Genomic DNA, 18,472 nt, shown 5'->3' with positions numbered 1-18,472 from the left:
GCGAGCAGACCACGCACTGGCAGACGCCGACTCTGCAGAGATCAGAGCTGACAATGGCCACAGATGACACAGGCGGACTGCTCCAGCCAAGGCAAGAAAACCAGAAAGCCAAGGGGAGGGGAGATGGGGCGCGGCCGGCCAACGGCGGGGACGAGGAAAGCAGAGCAGGGCTGCAGGCGACCCAGAACACACTTGCAAGGGCCAATCTCCCAGCAGGGCAGGAGGCCCCCTGGGGGGCAGCGGGGTTCCCTGGTGCGTACCTGGTCACGTCTGGGGCGGTGGCCGGGTGCACGTGCTTCATGATGGTCTGGATCCAGTTCCGCCGGATCCCTGACGTCATGGCCGACAGGGTGAACTCGCCCTCCTTTGTCTACACAGAAGACAGAAGGTGCTGTCAGTGACTGTCCGGGGAGCTGAGGGGCCTCCCACCTGCAAGGGAGATCCTGGCACGGGATGCAAGGCTGCTCATGGAGAAAGGACAGGCCACAGCTGCGCCACCCTCCTCAGAGCACCACGTGTGCCCTGCAGGGGACAGATGACAGCCATGCCCAGGACGCGCTTCCACAGCAAGGGGAGACTGACTGCACTTGCTGCACACACAGCGGCATGGGAACAGCACAGCAGTGTTGTGACGTGGTTCCCTGGCACGTGCCTGGGCAGAGGGAAGCCGCAGCACTCTAGGGGCTGGCGCCAGGGTACTGGTGAGTGGACAGTGCCAGCCCTCGAGTCTGTACCTTGGTCTCTCCTGAGCGAGGGAAATCTGTGTCAGTCCCACAGGGCCGTGGTTGTCAACTCTGCACACTGTAACCCAGGTGAACTTCTGGGCCCAAAAGTCTGCATAAAGACCCTGCAGCAGGTGAGCCCACACAAGTCCCAGCCCCGGCCCCACAGGTGGTGGCGGCTCTCCATCTGCCACGTGCACACTCGTGGCCTGGCCTTTGTCCTGCCTGGTTCCTGGGAAGTGACTTCTTAGCCCTGAAATCCCATGAGTGACCACAGGGTCTGTGTGACTTTAGTGGACCCCAGGGCCTCACCTGAGAGGCCCAGATTCGGCCCGTACCTCTTTGCCTTGGGCAGTTCTGATTCTCATCCTTTGCTATAATAAAACCAGTCCTCAGTATAGGGTTTTCCTGAATTCTCTGAGTAAGGCGGTTTTTAGAATTCCCCAAACCCATGTTGTCAGATGCGAGGGCAGACGTGGTGATCAGGACTGGTGTCAGGTGTGGCTGACTCCGGGCCACCTGATGAAACGGCCACTAAGAACCGTCTTATTTGGACATGGTACTGTAGCACAGCAGGTTAAGCTGCCACCTGCAAGGTTAACATCCTGCCTGGGTGCCAGTTTGAATCCTGGCTGCTCCACTTCTGATCCAGCTCCTTGCTAACGGCCTGGGAGAGCAGTGGAAGATGGCCCAAGTGCCTGGGCCCCTGCCACACACGTGGGAGACCTGGATGGAGTGCCAGGCTCCTGGCTTTGGACATGGCCCAGCCTTGGCCACTGCAGCCTTTTGGTGAGTGAATCAGTGGATGGAAAATTGCTCTCTCTTCCTCTATCACTCTGCTTTTGCAAATAAGTAATTTTTTTAAAAAAAGAACCATTTTATGTGTGTAATCATATTATTTCTAAAAGATTTCTTTGTTTATTTGAAAGGCAGAGTGACAAGGAGAGTGGGACACAGCCGGCTCAGAAGCGGGGCAGCCGAGATGAGGCCCGGAGCTCTGACACGGTGTAGAGGTACAGAGTGCAGTGGCACTCGCTGTGCTTAACACCAGGCCTGACTCCTCCTCTCAGGGCAGGGCAACGCCTGCTCCTGAGTGCCTCACAAGACTCCGGGAAAGCAGACCAATCAGTGAGTGAGCGATAAGCGAGTGAGTAAGAACCTCTCTAGGATTTTAACAACACTTTCATCCTTACTCTCTGTCCCACATCCTTGCAACTGCCCCAAACTGCAGGCTCGAAAAAGAAAAGAGGAAAAGCACACTCAGGGGCCAGTGCTGTGGCACCGTGGTTAAGCTGCTGCTCATGACTGTGTCCCGAATCGGGGGCAGGGCTGCCTTGCCTCCTATTCTGTGCCCTGCTAACATGCCTGGGAAGGCAGCAGACGGTGGCCCCCGCCGCACATGGGAGACCTAGATGGAGTTCCAGGCTCCTGACTTCAAAATGGCCCAGGCCTGGCCATTGCAGCCATCTGGGGAGTGGAGCAGTGAATGGAAGCTCGCTCTCTCTCTGTTTCTCCATCACCCTCCCTATCAAATAAACAATCGTTTAAAAAACAAGAGCCCCAGAGCAGAGGTGTTGGGTTCCGACGTGCCGGCCGTACAGGTGAGGTCAGACCCACCCGGTGCGCCCCCACCTCTGCCCTGGCTCACGTGGATCTGGAAGCCGTAGTTTCTCTGGACTGGATACTCTGTGACATCGTAACAAGTGGACAAGTCGATTTCCCCGTCCAGGTCGGCGGCCTGCAGAGAGAAGCAAGAAGGTCTTCCGAGATTCCTTACGGGAGTCTGGTGTCCCTGAGCCGGTCCCAGGGACAACTGTGCGTCTCACAGCAATGCACCCGACCTGGCCCACGGCCGTCAGCACAGGCCCCACCCAGAAGCCCCACACCACCACCTTCCATGTATCTGGCCACAGGCCTCCCACGCCAGCTGCTCTCCGGCAGGCTGATGGCTGACCTCCCTTACACTCTTACAGACCAAGGACCTCAAAGGTTCTGTGTGAGCATCCACACGTATTTCCATCTAACACATTAGAAGCCAAAACTGAAAATGTAAACATCTATGTACTCATTTAAGAATACAAATAAGCACTAGGGCTCATCCCTGTCTCCTACGTGGGAGCAGGGGTCCAAGCACTTGGGCCATCTTCCGCTGCTTTCCCAGGTGCATTAGCAGGGAGCTGGATCAGAAGTGGAATAGCCAGGACTCAAATCGGTGCCGATACGGGATGCTAGCATTCCAGGTGGTGGTTTAGTCCGCTACGCCACAGTGCTAGCCCCAAGACTGGGATTGAAAACCAGTAATTTCTGCTGTCCCCAAGGACCACTTTTTGTTACGTGGCGTGAACGTGCAAGAGCGCACGCCGTCTGTTGCTGCATCCTGGACCGTGCCGAGGTACTAGCAGTTTTTTGTTTTGTTTTTGACAGGCAGAGTGGAGAGTGAGAGAGAGAGAGACAGAGAGAAAGGTCTTCCTTTTGCCGTTGGTTCACCCTCCAATGGCTGCCGCGGCTGGCGCACTGTGGCCGGCACACCGCGCTGATCCAATGGCAGGAGCCAGGTACTTATCCTGGTCTCCCATGGGGTGCAGGGCCCAAGCACCTGGGCCATCCTCCACTGCACTCCCTGACCACAGCAGAGAGCTGGCCTGGAAGAGGGGCAACCAGGACAGAATCTGGCGCCCTGACCAGGACTAGAACCCAGTGTGCCGGCACCGCAAGGTGGAGGATTAGCCTAGTGAGCCGCGGCGCCAGCTGGTACTAGCAGTTTTATGTGCTGCTGCTTCTGTGCCATCGAGGTGGGCAGCAACATGGGAGCTGGGGGTGCCGGCACCTTCCTGCAGTCCCACCCAACACCCGTTCTGTGGACCACGGACCCCTTTCCTGCTCACTGCTCCAACCCCCTCCTTCTGTGTAGTGGAAATCTGTAACTTTCACAGCTTCACTGATTAACAAATGCCACTGGCTAACCAGTGTGGCCACAGGCTGTCCCCACGGTGACCGTGAGGTCAACACGCTGTAATGGAGTTACCACAGCTGACGCTCCCACTGCCACCTCTCACGCGATGCCAAGATGCTTCCGAGAGTTCCAGGGAAGAGGGTGAGGAGATGGTACCAAGCCCTGCTCTCCAAACCCCACCCGCTTCCAGCATCCACTAAGCCCCGCCCCAGATGCCACCCCCTATGCTGCAGGTGGCACTGAGGGACAGCCCTGAGCCTGCTGCCCGCAGCCCCTGCTGACCTTCAGCTCCCTCTTGTGACAGAGAGGAGAACCTGGCCGCAGCCACCCCACGACACCAGCAAGGCAGACGCCAGCACAAGGGGAAAAGCCAACGGTGTCTGCAGGCTACAAACACGGTCTTGTCCATCACTCCCCTGGAAGAATCCCAGGGTCCAAGGTCACACTCTGGCTGCTCCAGGCACACAACCAAACACGTGTGCTCTCTTCTCCTGGGATCACAGGCACCCACGCTGTGCTGCACCTGTCTTCCCCGGAGCATCTTCCCCTCCTGTCCATAAAGCCCGGTTCCAGGTCTTCACTCGTTTGCGTGCACAGTGTGTACACCATACGTAAGCTGCGTGTACTGTGTGCGTGTACATCCTGTGGGTATGCAGTGTGCATATCATGCATGCATGTACTGTGTGTACACACAATGTGTGCAGTGTGCATATTATGTGGATATACACCATGGGTGTATACGCTGTGTACGTGTACACCCTGTGTGTGAACAGCATGTTTACCATGGGTGTGTATACCCTGTGTACAGTGCAACTACTGTGTATATGTACACCATATGCACATACAGCATGTCTACTGTGTACACACTGTATACAGTGTCTGCTGTGTGTGTATACACTTTGTATAGTGTGTATATGCTGTATATGTAAATATATCCTGTGTACATATATGCCCTTTGTGTATACAGCATGTAAACCGTGTATGTGTACACCCTGTATACACTGTGTTTATTGTGTGTGTGTACACCCTATGCATGTACAGCATGCCTACTGTGTGTGTGTACACCCTGTGTAGGTACAGCATGTCTACTGCATGTCTACCATGGATGTGCACACCCTGTGTACAGTGTGTAACTACTGTGTGTGTGTACACCCTGTGCATGTACAGCATGCCTACTGTCTGTGTGTACACCCTGTGTAGGTATAGCATGCCTACTGTGTGTGTGTACACCCTATACATGTACAGCATGCCTACTGTGTGTGTGTGTACGCCCTGTGACTGGTGAACTTCTGTGATGACAAACGTGGGGGCGACTGACTCGGGAAGGAGATGGTTGCCTAGAGGGGTATACTGAAAGGGTTCCTGAGAAGGAGTTCCAGGGGAAAGGTAACTGTAGAGTTGCCAGGCTGTTTTTCAAAGATTATTGTGTGTAGAAGCAGAAAAGGGAGCCGCCCCTGGCTGGCCTTTGACCATGGACTCAGGACCCTCCAGTGGCCACAACTCCCCTGCCGCCTCCCTTCCACTCTTCCGACGGTGCGACTCACCACATCTCTGCAGAGAAACAAAGCTGCTCATCCCGAGCTCAAGTCTGATCTTTCCAAAGAACGAAGGAAACCCCACTGCTGGGAACCACCGCACTCAGAGGCCTAGGCATGGCCTCGGGGGAGCCCAACGCCACAGCAGGAAGCCAGTGCTCACCGTTCTCCCAGAACAGGAGAGGACATACACCCTGCAGAAAGCGGCTTACACGGGAAGCCTCTGGCTCCTGGACGCTGCTCGGACAACCAAAGCCGTCCCTGCCACTGCGGGAAGTCAGGCACTCACCTCCTCAGCCACGGAATCCCTGTAGTATCTCAGGCTCTGGTCAGCGAGGACAAACCAGTGTTTCTTCCACTAAAAGGAAAGCAGGACCCAGGTTCAACCCTACACAGCAACTGGTGCTGCAGGTGAGCCCAGCCGAGGCCTGGGCCCAGCCAAGCATGGGTCAAGCAGAGGGCGGACGGCACACGCAGGGCTCTGTTTGGGCCGCAGGCAGCCATGCGCTCACCGCCTGGGGGTGGGGGAGCTTGCTAAGCAGCGGCTCCTCCTGTGAGGAGGCAGCACAGAGGGCAGAGTGGGCCTTGGTGGGGGCGCTCTGTGCCACGGTGGAGTGACCAGTGCTCTGCGGGCCTCCAGCTCAGGGTCAGAGGCTGCAGACGGTGGGCTGGCCCCATCAGAACACACAGCTGGCTGTGAAAGTGGCAGCTCCCTCCACAGGTGGTGGCCCGCAATCCACGGCCACAGCCACGTGCCCCTGCAGCCAGCAGGAACAGACTAACCCGCCAGAGTCCCAAGTCTTCACTGGGTAGCAAGCAGGGGCACTTGAGTCTTCAGGCAAGGCCAAGGGCATTTGATACGGAGGAGAGAAAAAAATGATATTTTGGCACAGTGGCTCAGAAAGCGAAATGGGGAACTGAACAGGCCAGGCATGCGGGCTCCTGCTCACTCTCCCCATCCACAGCACTGGGCCAGGCGGGCCTGACAGGGGCAGCGGCCAGGGGCTCCTCCTGCCCGAGTCTGGCTCCTCCCAGGGCCTCCCAACACCACTGCAGCAGAGCCAGTCTCTTAGACAAGGCGTCCTGTGGCCTGGGGCCACCGCCCGCTTGGCTGCCTCGTAGCAGACGCCAGCCAGCCTCAGAGCAGAGCTGTTCCCTGTGCGGGTGGCGGCTGGAGGACCTTCAGGGAGGCCCTCCAGTGGGGATCATGTTGGAGGATGTCCCCATGCCAGTCGCCGACACCCCCGCAGGCCACTGGGGGCGTGGCTCTGGAGCACAACCCAGCTCCGGAAATGGGGGCTGTGAGCAGCTGGGGTCCCAGGGCCAGGGCCGACAGGCTCCCCGGGATGAGGCCCCAGCAACCCCGCGCTCACCTGGCCATCCTCGTACTGCTTGGTCAGCCAGCCTTTCTTGAAGTTCAGCAGGTCGGGCTGGGAAAGGGAGAGAACAAGAACGATCAGAGAAAGCCCCTGGGTGTCCCGGGCGAGAGCACGCTTGTGGTGGGCAGCAGGAAGAAGGGGCGTGGCTCAGGCACACACGTCCTGGAGAAAGGAATGGCAGGCTTGGCGGGCTGGCAGGAGAGAAGGCAGCCTGGGCAGCAGCAGCTGGGCTGCCCGGCCACCCTGCCAGAGCCCTGCTGTGGCCCGCGTGGGGGCAGAGAGCAGGCCCAGATGGAGCCTCTGGGCGATGTCCACAGGGCTGGCTGCACAGAGAACCCAGAGGGTGCTGCAGGAGCCACAGGAAGACTGAAGAGAAGCCTTGTCAGCAGAGGCCACGCAGGCCACAGGTCACCCGGCGATCCAGCGCCCGCCCCCAAGAACCTGGACTGCGGCAGGAAGGCAGGGGCCAGTGCTGCCCGTGTGCGGCGCTCCCCCACTGCTGTCCATGCAGGCGGGGCGCGGCCAGGAAGGCCCGCTGTCTTCCCTCCCCCGGCCCCAGGCTCTCTGTGCATCCCCAGCCATCGTGACTGGAACTGGCTTTCAGGTCCTTCTATATCCCCAGGACAGGTGAGAAGCAGTCATGGGGCCGGAGCTGTGGCGCAATAGGTAAAGCTGCAGCCTGCAGTGCCAGCATCCCATATGGGCGCCGGTTTGAGTCCTGGCTGCTCCTCTTCCCATCCAGCTCTCTGGGAAAGCAGTGGAAGATGGCCCAAGTCCTTGGGCCCCTGCACTCATGTGGGAGACCTGGAAGAAGCTCCTGGCTCCTGGCTTCGGATTGGCACAGCTCTGGCCATTGCGGCCAATTGGGGAGTGAACCAGCAGATGGAAGACCTCTCTCTCTCTGCCTCTCTGCAACTCTGCTTTTTAAATACACAAATCTTTAAAACAACAACAACACAGAAGCAGCCACAGCCAGGACGCAGCATCCAGGAGTCTCTGCTGGACGGGGAACCACTGTGGGTGCTGCGCAGCAGTGCCACGCAGGCCTTGCCCAGGCCGACAAGGACAGTGAGAAGCCCTTCCGCACAGCCCGGCCCCAGCCCTGGCCCCACCGTCACACTGCACTGTTCAACCACCCTTCCCACCAGAAGGAAAGGAACCCCAAGAAATGAGGACCCCCAGCCCCAGAGCAGAAGTCCTCTGCTCGCCCTGCCTCACTCGAGGATCCGTGAATAGTAAAAGCTCCTGGGCCTCCTGGTGGTGAGGGTGCTGGGGACCCCACACAGGTGGACCCTGCAGGTTTCTGTTTGGGCTTTGCACAGCCGAGCTACTCAAGGAACTCGTAAGCGTCTGAGACAAGAGGTGGTGAGCTGGCCACACCCTGGGACGCTGCAGAGTGGCAAGGCGGCAGGCCGACGTGCCCAGGCCATTTGGGCAGGTGGTAGACCTGGCGCTGAGAGCAGGCCATGCTCCCAGGCACCAAGGCACCACAAAGACGAGCGCCCACAGCAGGAGAGGAGAGGGTGTGCACGTGGCCCCGACTCCGGGCCAGGCGGCCTCCTCCGCGGGACCTCCTTGAAGAGCACAGGACGCCACATGGCCCTTGGTTCTGCCAGGCCCAGAAGAGCAAGGAACCATCTGCTCCTGACGGCCGGTGGGTCAGCGGGCGGGGTCCCCACCGACACAGGGACAGAGACAGACAGCGGAGGCCTGCAGAGAAGGTGGCGCCCGGCTCACCGTCATGGGGGACTCCGTGGACCGCCTGTCCAGTGACTTGGCTCTTCGGTGTGGAGACATGGGGGAGGCTGAGGCGTCTGAGAGCGGAGCTGTGGGGGCTTCGCTGGTGAAATCCTGTGGCAGAGAGCAGCCGCCAGTCAGAAGAGCCTGGAATGGCTCAGGCAGGCGCAGGGTGAAGTGAGCCAGGGCCTTCCACCCTCCAAGAGAAGGGGCCTTGCTCCCAGCGAGGGAGTGGCGCGGCAAGACAGGACTCCAGTCCTCGGGCACCCTGGCCATCTATCTTCTGGATGCCCTGTCCCCGGCACCTTCTGGCCCCTACCCCCCAGCTGTGCAGGGTCACAGAAAGATGAGCCCAAGCTCCATGGCAGGCAGGTACCAGGCACCTCACAAGCAAGAGAGAAGCCAGGAAGGAAGATGGGCTCAGACCAGGCGGCCTAGAGACGAGAGGACGCAGGGGCAGATTGCCTTGTGGGTGAGTGGACAAGGGGTGCAGCTACCACTCCAAAGAAAGAAGGCGGCGGTGGGGGTGGGGGCAGGGTGGGGGTTCGCTCAGCCTCGCTGCTGGCTGCCACAGACAAAGGCTGCAGGCCTGGCTGGTGTCTAAGGCCACGAGAGTGTGTCTCGAGGAGACGGAAGAAGTTTCGGGTGAGAGATGCAGAAGACGGCTTTGCCCGAGAGAGGAGGCTCAGAGACCAGAAGCCCGGCGGATGTGTGTGGCCTGGCGCAACGGGTTGGAGACTGGGAGGTGGGCAGGGTCCTGTGCTGCCTGGAGGCGGGGCCAGCCCTCCAGCCCCCCCCCCCCCCCGCCCCGTGCTCACCCGCTTCCTGGGGAACGCCCTCTTCTCACTGCGTCCCTGGCGAGTGTCGCTGGATGGCGGGGGCACGGCTGAGGCATTGGTCTCCATGTGCTCTGCCTTCTCAGTGTCCAAGGCCTCGAATTTCTCAATTACCTGGGACCTCCTGCAAGACAGGACACGGGCTGCTGCGGTGGGAGAGGAAGCCCCTCCAAAGCCCCCGGCTGGGTCTCCTGAGGGGCCACCCCGAGGGTGTGCTGCGTGTCACACAGCACTACTCCCTCCACAGCGGGGCCAAGAGCAGCTCCCACCAGGCCTGCGCTGACCCCCGCCCTCTGCCCCACCTCAGGCCCTGTGGTGTGGACCCCCTTGACATTCACACAGTTCGGCACCCAGCAGCCTCTCCTGAGCCACAGACATGATTGAAAGGCAACCACCACCTCGGAGGGCCCCGCTCATGGCCCCCTCCCGGATCAGGTGCAGCCCCCACCCCGGGGTGCCCACAATGCAGCGAGAAAGAGGCCCATGAATTAACGGTGCTTCTGCCAACAGTGGAAAGGAATCAAAAATCCAAATCAAAACAAAAACAAGCAGGTTGATTTCGTGGGAAAGGCTGGCGGCCTCGTCAGGCGGTGAACTGCCGGAGCGGAGATGGGAGCGAAGCGGGCGGCACAGCAGAGGGCGGAGAGGGCAAGACCTGGAAGAAAACAAGGCTGGAGAATGAGTCGTAGAAAGGGGCTGCTGCTGAAAACCAAACGACGTAAACCAATCATCACAGACCCAAGAAGCACAGACCCGGGGTGGACGCCCCGCTGCACCAGAGTGGCCGCTGTGGGCAGGCGGGCGGGCTGCGCGCTTGGGGGTGGGACCTGCACTCAGAGGGGCAGCCCTCCTCGTGGGGGGGGCCCTGCACTGCGTTCTGGGTGGGTGGCCAGGGCTGGGGGCAGGGAGGGAAGGCCCCACTCCCAGAAGACTGCAACCTGACTCTTGGGGGAAGAAGAACCTGAGACAGCCACGCCTATCCTTGGGGCGGGTCAGCGGGAGAGCTGCCCCTACGCGCAGGCAACGCAAGGGCACCTGGGCTCTCTGCCCCCTCCCCCCCAGCTTCCGCACACAGCAACTCTGCAGGAAGGGAGCTTGTGCCAGGCCAGCCTCCAGTGCCAGGGGGTGTCGTGAGAGCGGGAAGCTGAGGAAGCTGCCACATCACCAGGCAGGAGGGGGCGCTTGGGCAGTCCAGGTGAGGAGGAAGGATCTGGGTAAGACCCTAGGCCTGCTGACAGGCCTGTGTATGGCCACTCTGGCAAGAGGACCCCTCTGCCGGACCCAGGGGCCTACAAAGCCCCTGCTGAGCAGGAAGTGGTGCACAGGGCCCAAACCACATGCCAACTGCATGCTGCAGGGCTGCGCGGCTCCAGACAGAAGTCAGAGAGGAGAGGGGAGGCCTTGCGGGGTCACAGTCACTGGGGAGAGCAGGAGGTCACCGCAGGTGCCCGTGAAGCACCACAGGTGTGACAGCAAGCGCTCCCTTGGCTGGCACAGCACACTGGTGCCTGCCCTTGCAACCCTCAGGTGCCCGGGGTGCTGCCTCAGGCACTGACGGTAGGCGGGAGGGAGGGTCAGGGCCACAGGGCCGGCCTGGCTGGCTGTCACTAGCAATCCAGCTGGGACCATGGCTTCCTCATGCTTGGTGGCCACAGGTGACTCACTATCCAAGACACCCTTGCAAAGGAGTGTCTGAACAGCACACAGTCTGGGAGTCTGAACAGCACACAGTGTCACAGTCCAGGGCTCAGCAGGTTGGAACAGGGACTGCTCAGAGGGATGTGGCCATGTGGACACCACCACGAGGATCCCCAGGGGCCTGGCTTCCAGCTGGCCCATCCGAGCCGCCATTCAGGCAGCTGTGGACCCTCTCCTGCCCTCACGAAGCTTCTGCTCTAGTCTACTGAGCACAGGGTGGGCCACTCAGGATCAGAGAGCAGCCAGATGTCAGCAGGCCAGAGAGAGAGTGACGTTCCAAGGTGAGCAGCAGAGCGGGTGCCACAGGACCAACTAAAACCCATCACCCCAGGGGGCAGGGAGCATGCAGAGGCAAAGCCCAGAAACAGAACCTGTCCCTGGCTGTGAGATGCGCACGAGTCTGAAACAGAGCTCTCTGAAAGGCAGCTGGGCCAAGCGGATGCACTGACGTTAATTCTGTGGCCTGGCAGTACCCCCGGGCGCGGCTCAGCCTGCTTCAGAGCCTTGACGCGGCCCACCACCTGCCAACGCAAAGCCCCGGCCGCCTGCCTGCCTCTGTGACCCTGAGCAAGACTTCCCTATACACCTACTCCTCGGCTGCTCAGGAAGACACCTGGCCCCAGCCCCGGTCATATCAAGGGAGCCTGCTAAGGGACGCAACAGCTGTTCACCGAGAAGGTCGCCTGACTGGCAGGCCAGCCCCTCATGGGGCCGTGCCAGGCCAGTGTCTCCAGCAGGAGCGGCTCAGCGACCCCTCGAGGAGTGGCCCCAGGGGTCCTTGGGCCCTTCCCAGCTGGGACACGTGGCAAAAGCAGGTGGGTGGCCAATGGTGAGTGTTAAGAAAGGAACAGGAGACAAATGCGTCCCTTCTGACCTGCGCTTTGCGGGACAGGAGCCCGCCTCAGCCCATCTCAACCTCTGAACCCAGCCCAGGCTGGGGCAGTGAGCACACTGTGGGAACTTCTGGAACTCAGCTGAGTCTCTTCTGCACAGCCAACTTTTCTGGAAACCTAACGAAAGCCACGTTTTCTTCCCAGAAAGCTGTGCAGATACGCTGTGCGTCGTGGTTGAGGCAAAGCTCCCACCGGCAGGTGCAGGTGGGAACCCCCGCCGCCCTGTCCAGGTGTGGGCACTGCCTGGTTCTAGGTGGGCAGGGCCGGCAGCAGGCCTGCTCTTCTCAGACAGCAGTCCAGTTCTGCCTGGCCATCTGAACTCGGCCTCCCCAGGACACAGGGGCTCGGGTCAGCCCCCTTATTTCAGGCAGGCCCGCGGGATACACTCAGCGTCACTGGCTGCCTCGGGTCTCCCTGAGGGTTCTGGGGAGGAACCGTGGACGCTCCTGCCCTCCTGCACAGCTGTCTGTTCCGGTACACCCTCAACACCTCTTCCCATCCGGGGACCACCCGAGCCAGAGGCCGTCACCATGGGTCCTGAGACAGGAAGGAAACCTAACCCCACACGGCCCAGGCAGCTGAGAGCCAGGCAGGGCCTAGAGATCCGGTCCCGGGAGGCACTGATAAAGCCACAGATCCCTGGCTCTGAAATCCTGCACTGGCTGCCAGGAGCCGAGTTCTCTGGCCAGAGTCTGGGACCCCCAGCCCAGGTTCCTCCATGCCCTGAGCACAAAGTGTGCTCCTCAAGAGAGCTTAGGGACACACAGAATGTGGTGCCTCCGTGTGTGTGTGTGTGTGTGTGTATGTGTGTGAGAGACAGAAAATGTGCTGGCACATGCGTGTGCATGTACACGTGTAATGCATACTGTAGCAGTGTACACATGTATGAATGACACGTGTGTGAGAGCACACATGTACATGTGTGGCCAGGGTATATACACACGTGTGTACATGTGCCAGGGTGATGTGCAAGACCATGTGTGCACACATGTATGTGCATGTGTGTATGTGTGTGCATAAGAGGGAACACACGTAAGGAGCGTGTACGTGGATGTGGCGCTCTGCCTCCTGCCCCCTCCTTACCTCCGCTCATTGCCAAACAGACGGGCCACCTCTTCCCTGCCAGGGCTCCGGGCCCGAGTCCTACGCTCCAGCCGCCTTCTCTCCACCTGGAAAGCTTCTCGGTGGCTGATCCTGATGGCCTTGGGGACGTCGGCCAGGGTGGCATACTGCCTGCTGGCTTTAAAGGCAAAGGCGCTGCCCGGTCTCTCTGTCCCCTGCCCCCCAGGGCTGGCAGAGTCCATGTGGGCGCAGGGCCGACTGGCCGTGTGCAGGGAGCCGAGGGAGGTGCTGCAGACCATCCGGCTGGGTGCTCCAGGACCTGAGGGGTGAGGGGGATGACGGAGCTCCTGGGAGGGCGACTCAGGGCAACTATACCTGTTGGTGGGGGTGCTGGGGCTGGGCGGGGAGAGTGGCGGGGGCAGCTGCTGCTCCTCAGCCTTGAGGTCCTGCTTGGTCTTCTCCAGGGAGAAGTAGCCGCTCTCCACCCGAACTTTGCGGCCACAGTCCATGCGGTCGCTGCTCATGGCGCTCTCCTCTGGAAGAGAGAGGGCGAGGGGACCGGTCAGGGTGCTGCCAGCTCTCACTGCAGCAGTTTCCTGCAGAAGCCCACCCTGGGGGCTGGGGGGCTGGGGCACAGCAGGATAAGCTGCTGCTGCGATGCCTACACCCTGTATCTGAGGGCCTGGGATCGACTCCTGCCTCTGCTTCCAATCCAGCTTCATGAGAACACCCCTGGGAAGGCAGCGGGGGAGGGCTCAGTGCTTGCGCCCCTGCCATCCACCCGGGACACCCAGATGGGAGTTCTTGGTTCCTGGCTTTGGCTTGGCCCAGTCCTGCCTATTGCAGGCACTTGAGAAGTGAACCAGCAGATGGAAGATTCTGCCTGTCTCTGTCTCTCCCCCTCTGTGTCACTCCTGCAGATTCAACAAATAAATGGCCCACATGGGATCCAAGCAGGGGCCACTGTCTATCCTCTGAGTCTAGCACCCAATGTGCGTGCCAAGTTAGAACCATGGGACGGGAACAGAATACTCTGATCATCCACTTTTTTTGGCTCATCTCTTCCCCAGTCTGGCTGCCGCCCGGCCAGGAAGACAAAACTTCTGCCCAGGACAGAGGGCTTCCCACCAACAAGTGCTTCCAACAAACACCAAGCAGGCAACCGACAACCAAGCAGGCCTCACATCTCCAAGCACATTTTGGCATGTGAGTGGCAAAGGAAGTGAGACAGAGGAAAGGGGTCTGCGCTGAGGCCGTAGCCGCTTGAGAAGGATGGAGACGCCTCTGTCCACGGCTCAAACAGAGCTCGTGCAAAGCCAGAACCAACCATCCGTTCGTCTTCCACAGAAATGGGAAGAGTCGGCCTGTGCCTCCAGGGTATGGGGCGAGGGAGGCAGAGATGGAAACACCACCCCATAGTGCAGTCCCACAGCGTGGGGCAGACTGACGCCAGCTGCTTCCTCCCAGCCCTTTCTTCCCACTCCAGCCGAGGCTGGGTGTGATGCGGGCAGAGAGGACAGCGATGAAACTGCCCTGACCACTGCTCCCGCAGGCCACGGGCCACTTGAGCAATGAGCGCCAGTGCCTAACATGCCTACAAACGCAAACACAGTGTGAGGAAGCACAGGCCTCCTCCGACACCGACCTTGATGCAGAGTGCCCTAGATCCTCCTGGCCACTGCCTTCTTCTCTTCCAGACGGGGACTAAGGCCAACACCAGAGGCCAGGCCCAACAGTCCCCAGCATCAGCTCCCGTCCACCGGGGTGGAGGCCTGCTCCAGCGCTGGACACGGGCACTGGGAAGGGCAGGCACACAGGCCACGGCCTCTGCTCACCTTCTCTGCTTTCCAGCCCTGGCTCCCGCACGGAGCTGGCAGCAGGGGCCTGGCTCTGGCTGGGGCTCTGAGCTGGACTCAGGCTGCTCCCGTCCGGCTGGTCCTTGGCCCTCATTTCTTCCTGCCACAGTGTGGACTTGGTGGTGGGGACTTTCTCTGCACTGGGAATGCTGCTGCTGCTGCTGCTGGTGACAGCCACTTTGGCAGGCCCGGGCTCCTGGGAAGAGAGAGGTGTTCACGTGGGCTCAGGAGCTGGCACCCAGGTCAGAGGCCTGGAGTCCTCAGAGAGCTCAGAGCAGGAAGGAAGCCCCTTCCCGACGGCCCTGCGGCCTCTCCTGTGCAGCCCTGGTGTCTGGAAGATGCACAGGGAAAGGCCCAGGGTTCCTGCTGGAGTCCCGTCCCCCAAATGCATGCAAGCTCTCAGCACCCTCAGAGCCCGCCAGCACCCGAGCAGCAGGCCAGGGCTGGCTCCGACTTTGCCACTCCCAGACTTCCAGGCACTGCGCACACCTGCAAGGGGCGACAGACAGGGCAAGTATGCAGTGTGCCCGAGTCGGGTCCACGCCTCTGCAGGTCCTCAGACTGAACACAGTACACCCGGGGGCACCCACGCCCTGCCAGCCCTGTGGCCTCAGCCACCCTCCATTTGGGGGTTGTTAGAAGTGAAGTGGAGCACACAGACCCCGTGGGATGCGAAGAATCACTGGATGCAAACCTGAGTGCCCCCATGGCCCACTCCCAGATGGTCGAGTTAAAATCTCAGTGCCCAGGCGGGAGGGGTGTTGGAGCTGGGTCCTTTGGGAGGCCATCAGTCATGAAGGCGGAGCCTCAAGGGTGGGATTAGCCCTTTCTACTTGCTGAGGACCAGGAAGGGCCCTCACCAGAAGCCCAGATGCTGAGCCCGCCTTGACCTTGGACTTCTCAAGCCCCAGAAATGATGGATTTATGCTGTCTATTGTTTATGAGATGTCTCAACTAGGTGTTTTGTTACAGCAGCCTGAACAGATGTGGACACCAAACACCCCACCCAACTCAGCACACACATGCGCATTCACTCATCCATCACACATGCACAAGCTCTGGCTCGCTCCCACACTCACTGCACGTGCTCTCTCACTCCCACATGTACCCATGCACTCAGTGTATGCACACACACTGCTCTCACTGCTCCCACACACATGTACAGACTGCACACCCTCTCGCTCACTCCCACACACACACAGGGGAGATGCAGACTGGGAGCTGTGGGAAGGGGTTAACTCCGCCTTTTGCTGGGTGGTTGGAATGCCACAAGTGGGGCTGCCTGGGGAAGAAGTGCTGCGGGGGTGGCAGGCACCCAACAGACACAGGGAGTCCAGTTCTGGACTGTGGAAATCCTGCACTAAACCCCACAACAGAAGAGCCCAGACGAGCAAGTGTGGGGCTGGGACCCTCGGGGCTGCAGCACAGCTCACGGCCTGGGTCTCACCACCCTGCCCGGGGGTGTGCAGAATAGCTTCGGCCCCTCCCAGAAGTGATGCCCCCCTCAGTGCTCTTGGAAGGACAGGGGGCCACTCACAAATGTCCAATGCCCTCTCCCACCCTGCTGCCAGGCCTCTTTCAGTTCCTGTTAATCTGGTATAGGAGCAGGTGTGCACCGTACCATGTAGCCTCACCTGGCCAGGAGGGGGCAACCTCTCTACCACCACACAGCCCAAAAAGGAGGAAGACTAGAAGGCAGAGAAGGCCTTGAGTAGGGCGCCTGGCCCAAAGCCATCATCAGCTTTGCAAGGTCTGCAGGCCTCACAGACAACAGAAAACCCAGAAGGCTCTCAGGCCCAGGTCGGCTGCCCAGGCAGGGCCTCTGTGGAAGCTGGCTTCTCACAAGCAGGTGGTGACGGTTTCCCGACGGCTCCAAGATCCAAGGACACCAGGCCCCTCCAGCCAGCACCAACAACCCACAGGCGGCACGCAGTCACGCTTCCCCGATGCAGTCACTCCAGGCTCCTCTGCTCTGCCCCCTCCCTGATTTGGGGTCCATCCAACTCAAAGTCCAGGTGACCAGAGGCCCTGCACCACACTGGCGGGCCGGGTGTGGGGCTCGGACTCCTCCTGCAGTGTGTGTGGGGGGACAGGACACTGTCCTCAGGAGACTGGTCCCCTCTGCAGAGGGGGAGGATGGCAGAAGTCACCAGGAGGTCCTCAGAGAAAGGGGCAGGGGACTATACTCATGAGGGCCATGTCCCTGCCCAGCGGCTCCTGAGACCCCACCCCACCCCACCCCTGCCCTCCACACGCACACATCCCTTCCTGAAGCCTGAGACCCCCAGGCTGTGCACACATTTCTTGGGGCCATGCTGCTGCACACCCTCTCCCCTCCAGCCCTCTGCTCCTGAAAGATACACCGCCGCCGGCCTCCCCAGGGCCTCCTCCGCTCGTCTGGTGGCCTGCTTTCTTCCGCTTCTGCGCTGAACTGCAGTGGGAACAAAGCCACTCCGCCTACCAGGGGAGCAGTGTGGGTGGGTGACAGGGAAAGACTTTTCTTCTTGTGAGCGAGTGGGAGAGACGTCGGCCAGGCCTACCCTGGGGCCCCTGCACTGACCACACTGCAGGGACCCGGCCCAGCCTGGGGGAGGAGGTGAAAGCCCCCCGGCCCTGTGCTGTTTCCTGGGTGGCCAGAACAGCTGCCCTGTGCGTGGCTGGCGAGGTCACAATGAAGGCGGTGCTGTCTCCCAGAGCCTCTCAGAAAGGGGTTTCAAAGCAGAGGGCAAAGAGTAAAAACGGGGTTCAGGAAAGCTGGCCCAGCTGAGGGCCCTCACCACTTCTTGGAGAGCCGAGGACCCCCGTCCAGGACAAGAGAGGGGCCGCTGACGCCCCTGGAGAAACCACATTCCTCAGCGAGCAGTGGGAACCCCTTGGACAGGGGCTGGGCTGGGCTGAGGGGAGGAGCGGGCCTCCCAGGCTAGCGCTGGCCAGCAGGCGGTCCTGCCACCTCCCTTCTGCCCTGCTCTCCACCGATCAGCCTTTCCTTCTGCCGGCGGCTCAGTCAGTGGCTCCGGAGTCCAGCGGTGCCTCTCAGGCCACAGGCTCCACGCCAGGGCTGGACCTGCCTCTTCTCTGTCGGGGGCTCTGCTGGGACCCCGCCCCCACAGCCCCAAACGTGGCCCCCTCCCAGAGGCCAAGCATCAGCGGTCCCGGAGGGCAGGGCTGAGCCCAAAGGTGTGCAGGTGGCTCCATGTGGGACCCTCAGGCTACACAGAGCCACGGAGCAAGAGGCCAGGTTCAGGGCCCTGGGCTCCGGCTGCTTCACACGGGCCGGAACCCAGGGACAGCCTGCTTGCAGACTCCAGGCCAACCTTGATGCGTCTCCCCTCTGCAGAAGCCCCGGTCACTAGGTGGCCGCCAAGAGGGAGCTCTAGGGACCTGCTGGGGCTCATGGGGGGAAGGGAGCCCGGCCCCCCGGGGATCAGCTGGCTCCTTCTGCACAGAGGAGCCTTCGGGCTGGCCGGGGGCCAGGGAGGCCACTCCTCCAGCTGGCCCACGCCTCCTGCACCACAGTTACCTTATTTGGAGGCAGAGCTCTGTGCTGTGCCATTCCCAAGGCATCACCATGGGAACACGGCTAACGCTCAACACCGTTTTTCTGCCCAAGGATTTTTTTCTCTCAAACCCAGTGGCTTTGGGGGATTTAAGTAACTGCTATTCCCCAGCTGGAAGCTCCATTTTCTGTCTCCAGAAACTACTGCGAAGGCCTATTTTGCACATCTCTCTCCAGGGGATGCTGCTCTGGGCACCCGGGGTACTCCTGGGGAAGGGATGAGAGGGGACACAGGGTGGACGTCC

General features: G+C 60.6%; 1 protein-coding gene across 11 annotated transcripts in view; it reads right to left on the bottom strand.

The window, feature by feature from the left end:
- Window positions 1-18,472, bottom strand: part of MPRIP (myosin phosphatase Rho interacting protein) — a 119,238-nt gene that overhangs the window by 25,955 nt on the left and 74,811 nt on the right. For 4 of the 11 annotated variants that reach the window (XM_070061695.2, XM_070061702.2, XM_070061701.2 and 1 more), the window contains exons 6-13: window positions 14,651-14,867; window positions 13,191-13,350; window positions 9,145-9,286; window positions 8,327-8,440; window positions 6,584-6,640; window positions 5,500-5,568; window positions 2,371-2,460; window positions 261-370 (exon numbers count right to left, since the gene is read on the bottom strand). In XM_070061695.2, the coding sequence (XP_069917796.2) occupies window positions 261-370; window positions 2,371-2,460; window positions 5,500-5,568; window positions 6,584-6,640; window positions 8,327-8,440; window positions 9,145-9,286; window positions 13,191-13,350; window positions 14,651-14,867 (959 nt within the window). Of the gene's footprint in view, window positions 1-260; window positions 371-2,370; window positions 2,461-5,499; window positions 5,569-5,993; window positions 6,043-6,583; window positions 6,641-8,326; window positions 8,441-9,144; window positions 9,287-12,836; window positions 13,351-14,650; window positions 14,868-18,472 lie in introns of those variants that run through there. The other 7 variants (XM_070061694.2, XM_070061693.2, XM_070061692.2 and 4 more) reach the window with 4 other exon arrangements.

This window comes from Oryctolagus cuniculus, chromosome 17 (assembly GCF_051225735.1).
Source record: "Oryctolagus cuniculus isolate XC-2025 breed Fujian yellow rabbit chromosome 17, ASM5122573v1, whole genome shotgun sequence".
Classification (NCBI taxonomy): domain Eukaryota; kingdom Metazoa; phylum Chordata; class Mammalia; order Lagomorpha; family Leporidae; genus Oryctolagus; species Oryctolagus cuniculus.
The sequence above is the reverse complement of the archived record's forward strand: the minus strand, read 5'-3'. Positions and strand labels throughout refer to the sequence as shown.